Source organism: Palaemon carinicauda, chromosome 9, assembly GCF_036898095.1.
Source record: "Palaemon carinicauda isolate YSFRI2023 chromosome 9, ASM3689809v2, whole genome shotgun sequence".
In the NCBI taxonomy this organism is placed as follows: Eukaryota; Metazoa; Arthropoda; class Malacostraca; order Decapoda; family Palaemonidae; genus Palaemon; species Palaemon carinicauda.
Genome location: NC_090733.1, coordinates 137,617,589 through 137,625,709, shown reverse-complemented (window position 1 = coordinate 137,625,709; position 8,121 = coordinate 137,617,589). Strand labels below are relative to the sequence as shown.

The following is an 8,121-nucleotide window of genomic DNA, read 5'->3' as shown; positions in this document are numbered from 1 at the left end:
AGGAAAACAGAAGACGGAGAGTTTGCAGGGAAAGACCAAACAAATCTCTTTAAGAAGGAAATAGCAGATCTTAAGAAGAAATTACGCGAAAGAGACTCGACTATTGCCCGAATGAAAGAGGAGATCGGGACGAGGACGAAGAAAACCGAGCAGTTACAGGACTGGTTGAGGGAAGAAGAAAGCAGGTCCAACCAACTAGAGCGAAAATGTGATCGCTATGAAAAAAAACTCGAGGAAAAGTTAGTTCAGATTCGCCACTTTGAAAAAGAACAAGCGAATCGAAATGAAAAAATCGATCGCTTGCAAAAGGAACTTGAAACACTGGTAATTGAATTGGACAAAACTAAAGATAATTTGCAAGAAAAAGTGTATATGATCGACGAAATTCTAGAATATAAAGGAAGAATTGAAAATGAATATGAAGGAAAAGTAGAGAATGAGGTTCAGAAATTTGAGAAGGAAATAGGTCACTGGCAGAAGGAAGCAATGATATTTGAGAAAGAGTTGAAGTTGACTAAAGAAGATTTACAGGAGGAGAATGCACTCCGGAAAAGGCTAGAAAATCAGCTAAAGCTAATGAAGCAAGAAGCAGATGAACTTAGAAGATATATATTGATAGCCAAAACTAGACTTGATAAGACTGAAAAACTATTTGAAGAAGTACATATGATTCTTAAAACACAGGAAAACGACCTGCAAATGGTTCAAGAAGAGAAAGAAAAGCTTAAAGAGGAGTTAATTAAAGAAGAGACATTAAGAAAAGGATTAGAAGAAGAGCTAAATCTAGAAAAGCAAGAAGCAGAAGAACTTAGAAGATATATATTGATAGCCAAAACTAGACTTGATAAGACTGAAAAATTATTTGAAGAAGTACATATGATTCTTAAAACACAGGAAAACGACCTGCAAATGGTTGAAGAGGAGAAAGAAAAGTTTAAAGCAGAGCTAATGGAAGAAGAAAGACTGAGGAAAGAAAGCGAGGAACAAATAGCTATTCTCAAAGAAAACCTGGAAGGTGTAATAGTTCAAAATAATGAAGCGTATGCTGAAGCACAAAGAGTTCAAGAAGAGAAAGAGAAGCTTAAAGAAGAGAAAGAAAAACTTAAAGAAGAGTTAATGGAAGAAGAAAGACTAAGGAAAGAAAGCAAGGAACAAATATCTATTCTCAAAGAAAACCTGGAAAGTCTACTTATTCAAAATATGCAGGAGGTAGAAAGAATCAAAAGAGAGGTAGAGGATCGGCTAAATTTTGTGACGGAAGGAGCGGAAATTCTTAAGCGCGCAAAAGAGGAGATGGAAACTAAGATTGATGGGCTTATAATATTGGCAATTGAAATTGATGCTATAGTGAAACATCAAAAGAGAGAACTTCTAAGGAGAGAAGAAGATAATACAAGGCTTGACAAAGAGCTAATGGAAGAGGAAAGACTGAGGAAAGAAAGAGAGGAACAAATAGCTATTCTCAAAGAAAACCTGGAAGGTGTAATAGTTCAAAATAATGAAGCGTATGCTGAAGCACAAAGAGTTCAAGAAGAGAAAGAGAAGCTTAAAGAAGAGAAAGAAAAACTTAAAGAAGAGTTAATGGAAGAAGAAAGACTAAGGAAAGAAAGCAAGGAACAAATAGCTATTCTCAAAGAAAACCTGGAAGGTGTAATAGTTCAAAATAATGAAGCGTATGCTGAAGCACAAAGAGTTCAAGAAGAGAAAGAGAAGCTTAAAGAAGAGAAAGAAAAACTTAAAGAAGAGTTAATGGAAGAAGAAAGACTAAGGAAAGAAAGCAAGGAACAAATAGCTATTCTCAAAGAAAACCTGGAAAGTCTACTTATTCAAAATATGCAGGAGGTAGAAACAATCAAAAGAGAGGTAGAGGATCGGCTAAATTTTGTGACGGAAGGAGCGGAAATTCTTAAGCGCGCAAAAGAGGAGATGGAAACTAAGATTGATGGGCTTATAATATTGGCAATTGAAATTGATGCTATAGTGAAACATCAAAAGAGAGAACTTCTAAGGAGAGAAGAAGATAATACAAGGCTTGACAAAGAGCTAATGGAAGAGGAAAGACTGAGGAAAGAAAGAGAGGAACAAATAGCTATTCTCAAAGAAAACCTGGAAGGTGTAATAGTTCAAAATAATGAAGCGTATGCTGAAGCACAAAGAGTTCAAGAAGAGAAAGAGAAGCTTAAAGAAGAGAAGGAAAAACTTAAAGAAGAGTTAATGGAAGAAGAAAGACTAAGGAAAGAAAGCAAGGAACAAATAGCTATTCTCAAAGAAAACCTGGAAGGTGTAATAGTTCAAAATAATGAAGCGTATGCTGAAGCACAAAGAGTTCAAGAAGAGAAAGAGAAGCTTAAAGAAGAGAAGGAAAAGCTTAAAGAAGAGAAGGAAAAGCTTAAAGAAGAGTTAATGGAAGAAGAAAGACTAAGGAAAGAAAGCAAGGAACAAATAGCTATTCTCAAAGAAAACCTGGAAGGTGTAATAGTTCAAAATAATGAAGCGTATGCTGAAGCACAAAGAGTTCAAGAAGAGAAAGAGAAGCTTAAAGAAGAGAAAGAAAAACTTAAAGAAGAGTTAATGGAAGAAGAAAGACTAAGGAAAGAAAGCAAGGAACAAATAGCTATTCTCAAAGAAAACCTGGAAGGTGTAATAGTTCAAAATAATGAAGCGTATGCTGAAGCACAAAGAGTTCAAGAAGAGAAAGAGAAGCTTAAAGAAGAGAAGGAAAAGCTTAAAGAAGAGAAGGAAAAGCTTAAAGAAGAGTTAATGGAAGAAGAAAGACTAACGAAAGAAAGAGAGGAACAAATAGCTATTCTCGAAGAAAAAATAGAAAGTCTACATATTCAAAATATGCAGGAGGTAGAAACACTCAAAAGAGAGGTAGAGGATCGGCTAAATTTTGTGACGGAAGGAGCGGAAATTCTTAAGCGCGAAAAAGAGGAGATGGAAACTAAGATTGATGGGCTTATAATATTGGCAATTGAAATTGATGCTATAGTGAAACATCAAAAGAGAGAACTTCTAAGGAGAGAAGAAGATAATACAAGGCTTGACAAAGAGCTAATGGAAGAGGAAAGACTGAGGAAAGAAAGAGAGGAACAAATAGCTATTCTCAAAGAAAACCTGGAAGGTGTAATAGTTCAAAATAATGAAGCGTATGCTGAAGCACAAAGAGTTCAAGAAGAGAAAGAGAAGCTTAAAGAAGAGAAAGAAAAACTTAAAGAAGAGTTAATGGAAGAAGAAAGACTAAGGAAAGAAAGCAAGGAACAAATAGCTATTCTCAAAGAAAACCTGGAAAGTCTACTTATTCAAAATATGCAGGAGGTAGAAAGAATCAAAAGAGAGGTAGAGGATCGGCTAAATTTTGTAACGGAAGTAGCGGAAATTCTTAAGCGCGAAAAAGAGGAGATGGAAACTAAGATTGATGGGCTTATAATATTAGCAATTGAAATTGATGCTATAGTGAAACATCAAAAGAGAGAACTTATAAGGAGAGAAGAAGATAATACAAGGCTTGACAAAGAGCTAATGGAAGAGGAAAAACTGAGGAAAGAAAGAGAGGAACAAATAGCTATTCTCAAAGAAAACCTGGAAGGTGTAATAGTTCAAAATAATGAAGCGTATGCTGAAGCACAAAGAGTTCAAGAAGAGAAAGAGAAGCTTAAAGAAGAGAAGGAAAAGCTTAAAGAAGAGTTAATGGAAGAGGAAAGACTGAGGAAAGAAAGAGAGGAACAAATAGCTATTCTCAAAGAAAACCTGGAAGGTGTAATAGTTCAAAATAATGAAGCGTATGCTGAAGCACAAAGAGTTCAAGAAGAGAAAGAGAAGCTTAAAGAAGAGAAAGAAAAACTTAAAGAAGAGCTAATGGAAGAAGAAAGACTAAGGAAAGAAAGCAAGGAACAAATAGCTATTCTCAAAGAAAACCTGGAAGGTGTAATAGTTCAAAATAATGAAGCGTATGCTGAAGCACAAAGAGTTCGAGAAGAGAAAGAGAAGCTTAAAGAAGAGAAAGAAAAACTTAAGGAAGAGTTAATGGAAGAAGAAAGACTGAGGAAAGAAAGCAAGGAACAAATAGCTATTCTCAAAGAAAACCTGGAAGGTGTAATAGTTCAAAATAATGAAGCGTATGCTGAAGCACAAAGAGTTCGAGAAGAGAAAGAGAAGCTTAAAGAAGAGAAAGAAAAACTTAAAGAAGAGCTAATGGAAGAAGAAAGACTAAGGAAAGAAAGCAAGGAACAAATAGCTATTCTCAAAGAAAACCTGGAAGGTGTAATAGTTCAAAATAATGAAGCGTATGCTGAAGCACAAAGAGTTCGAGAAGAGAAAGAGAAGCTTAAAGAAGAGAAAGAAAAACTTAAAGAAGAGCTAATGAAAGAAGAAAGACTAAGGAAAGAAAGCAAGGAACAAATAGCTATTCTCAAAGAAAACCTGGAAGGTGTAATAGTTCAAAATAATGAAGCGTATGCTGAAGCACAAAGAGTTCAAGAAGAGAAAGAGAAGCTTAAAGAAGAGAAGGAAAAGCTTAAAGAAGAGTTAATGGAAGAAGAAAGACTAACGAAAGAAAGAGAGGAACAAATAGCTATTCTCGAAGAAAAAATAGAAAGTCTACTTATTCAAAATATGCAGGAGGTAGAAACACTCAAAAGAGAGGTAGAGGATCGGCTAAATTTTGTGACGGAAGGAGCGGAAATTCTTAAGCGCGAAAAAGAGGAGATGGAAACTAAGATTGATGGGCTTATAATATTGGCAATTGAAATTGATGCTATAGTGAAACATCAAAAGAGAGAACTTCTAAGGAGAGAAGAAGATAATACAAGGCTTGACAAAGACCTAATAGAGGAAAGAAGGCTCAGAAAAGAGACAGAAAGTGAAGTGGAAAGTCTGAAGAGAGAAATCAAAACTCTAAAGCAAAGACTTATGGCGAAAACTGGACAGATTGGTGATACTCAAAGAGTAGTTATGGAATTGGCGGATTTGATGAATCAGTTGAGAGAAATAAATAGTGACGAGTAAGGAGTGAAAGGAAAACCTAGAAAAAAATAGAAAATCCCCCCCCAAAAAAATACCAAAACAAAAAGCATAAAAAATAAAGATTCCAAAGGAAGAAGAAGAAGAAGAAGAAGAGGAAGAAGAAGAAGAAGAAGAAAGCAGAGAAAAAAACAAGATGGTAGCAGTTCCCAATCTATTATGGATACCTAAAGGATATTCTACAAGATGGACTCGGCAGAGGGAAGAAGTCTGACTTGTTTTAGTATTCTTTGTTCCTTGATGAAGATTCACCTGTACTGTTTCTTTGTCAGGTGAACAAACGCAGAACAAACAAGTCTGACTTCTTCTATTATGCTGTGCTCCCTGAAGAAAATTCCCTGAAGGTAGATAGAAATAGAATATATATAGAAAAAATTATAAAAACTAAAAAATCCCCAAAAAGAAGATGGAAGCAGAGAAAAAATAAGATGGTAGCAGTTCCCAATCTATCCTGGATACCTAAAGGATATTCTACGAGATGGACTCAGCAGAGGGAAGAAGTCTGAATTGCTCTGGTATGCTTTGTTCCTTGATGAAGATTCACCTGTACTGTTTCTTTGTCAGGTGAACAAACGCAGAACAAACAAGTCTGACTTCTTCTATTATGCTGTGCTCTCTCAACAGGATTCCCTAAAGGTAGATAGAAATAGAAAATATATAAAAAATTATAAAAACTAAAAAATTCCAAAAAAGAAGATGGAAGCAGAGAAAAAATAAGATGGTAGCAGTTCCTAATCTATTCTGGATACCAAAATGATATTCTACAAGATGGACTCAGCAGAGGGAAGAAGTCTGAATTGCTCTGGTATGCTTTGTGCCTTGATGAAGATTCACTTGTACTGTTTCTTTCTCAGGTGAACAAATGCAGAACAAACAAGTCTGGCTTCTTCCATTATGCTGTGTCTCTCTGAACAATATTCTCTTAAGGTAGATAGTAATAGAAAATATATAAAAAAATGATAAAAATTAAAAAATCTTAAAAAAGAAGATGTAAGCAGAGAAAAAACAAGATTGTAGCAGTTCCCAATCTATTCTGGATACCTAAAGGATATTCTACAAGATGGACTCAGCAGAGGGAAGAAATCTGACTTGTTCTGGTATGCTTTGTTCCTCGATAAAGATTCACTTGTACTGTTTCTTTGTCAGGTGAACAAATGCAGAACAAACAAGTCTGGCTTCTTCTATTATGCTGTGCTCTCTCAACAAGATTCCCTAAAGGTAGATGGATATAGAAAATATATAGAAAAATTATATAAACTAAAAAATCCCAAAAAAGAAAATGGAAGCAGAGAAAAAACGAGATGGTGGCAGTTTCCAATCTATTCTGGATACCTAAAGGATATTCTACAAGATGGACTCAGCAGAGGGAAGAAGTCTGACTTGTTCTGGTATGCTTTGTTCCTTGATAAAGATTCACTTGTACTGTTTCTTTCTCAGGTGAACAAATGCAGAACAAACAAGTCTGGCTTCTTCTATTATGCCTTGCTCTCTCAACAAGATTCCCTAAAGGTAGATAGAAATAGAAAATATATAAAAAAAATTATAAAAACTAAAAAATCTTCAGAAAGAAGATGGATGCAGAGAAAAAAGAAGATGGTAGCAGTTCCTAATCTATTCTGGATACCTAAAGGATATTCTACAAGATGGACTCAGCAGAGGAAAGAAGTTTGACTTGTTCTGGTATGCTTTGTTCCTTGATAAAGATTCACTTGTACTGTTTCTTTGTCAGGTGAACAAATGCAGAACAAACAAGTCTGGCTTCTTCTATTATGCTGTGCTCTCTCAAAAGGATTCCCTAAAGGTAGATAGAAATAGAAAATATATAAAAAAATTATGAAAACTAAAAAATCCCCAAAAAGAAGATGGAAGCAGAGAAAAAACAAGATGGTAGCAGTTCCCAACCTATTCTGGATACCTAAAAGATATTCTACAAGATGGACTCAGCAGAGGAAAGAAGTCTGACTTGTTCTGGTATGCTTTGTTCCTTGATGAAGATTTACCTGTACTGTTTCTTTGTCAGGTGAACAAATGCAGAAAAAACAAGTCTGGCTTCTTCTATTATGCTGTGCTCTCTCAAAAGGATTCCCTAAAGGTAGATAGAAATAGAAAATATATAAAAAAATTATAAAAACTAAAAAATCCCCAAAAAGAAGATGGAAGCAGAGAAAAAACAAGATGGTAGCAGTTCCCAATCTATTCTGGATACCTAAAGGATATTCTACAAGATGGACTCAGCAGAGGGAAGAAGTCTGACTTGTTCTGGTATGCTTTGTTCCTTGATAAAGATTCACTTGTACTGTTTCTTTGTCAGGTGAACAAATGCAGAACAAACAAGACTGGCTTCTTCTATTATGCTGTGCTTTCTCAACAAGATTTCCTAAAAGTAGATAGGATTAGAAAATATATAAAAAAAATGATAAAACCTAAAAAATCCCAAAAAAAGAAGATGGAAGCAGAGAAAAAAAAGATGGTAGCAGTGTCCAACCTATTCTGGATACCTAAAGGATATTCTACAAGATGTACTCAGCAGAGGGAAGAAATCTGACTTGTTCTGGTATGCTTTGTTCCTTGATAAAGATTCACTTGTACTGTTTCTTTGTCAAGTGAACAAATGCAGAACAAACAAGTCTGGCTTCTTCTATTATGCTGTGCTTTCTCAACAAGATTTCCTAAGGGTAGATAGAAATAGAAAATATATAAAAAAAATTATAAAACCTAAAAAATCCCAAAAAAGAAGATGGAAGCAGAGAAAAAGCAAGATGGTAGCAGTTCCCAATCTATTCTGGATACCTAAAGGATATTCTACGAGATGGACTCAGCAGAGGGAAGAAGTCTGACTTGTTTTGGTATGCTTTGTGCCTTTATAAAGATTCACTTGTACTGTTTCTTTGTCAGGTGAACAAATGCAGAACAAACAAGTCTGACTTCTTCTATTATGCTGTGTCTCTCTGAACAATATTCTCTTAAGGTAGATAGAAATAGAAAATATATAAAAAATTATATAAAACTAAAAAATCCCAAAAAAGAAGATGGAACCAGAGAAAAAACAAGATGGTAGCAGTTCCCAATATATTCTGGATACCTAAAGGATATTCTACA

The 8,121-nt window shown here is 34.9% G+C and overlaps 1 protein-coding gene across 1 annotated transcript in view; it reads left to right on the top strand.

The window, feature by feature from the left end:
* LOC137646650 (trichohyalin-like) overlaps window positions 1-5,007 on the top strand; it is a 5,271-nt gene extending 264 nt beyond the window's left edge. The window contains exons 1-2 of the mRNA XM_068379753.1: window positions 1-2,283; window positions 2,851-5,007. The exon at window positions 1-2,283 is cut by the window's left edge and continues 264 nt beyond it. Of these exons, the coding sequence (XP_068235854.1) occupies window positions 1-2,283; window positions 2,851-5,007 (4,440 nt within the window). The remainder of the gene's footprint in view (window positions 2,284-2,850) is intronic.
* The last annotated feature ends 3,114 nt before the right edge of the window (window positions 5,008-8,121 follow it).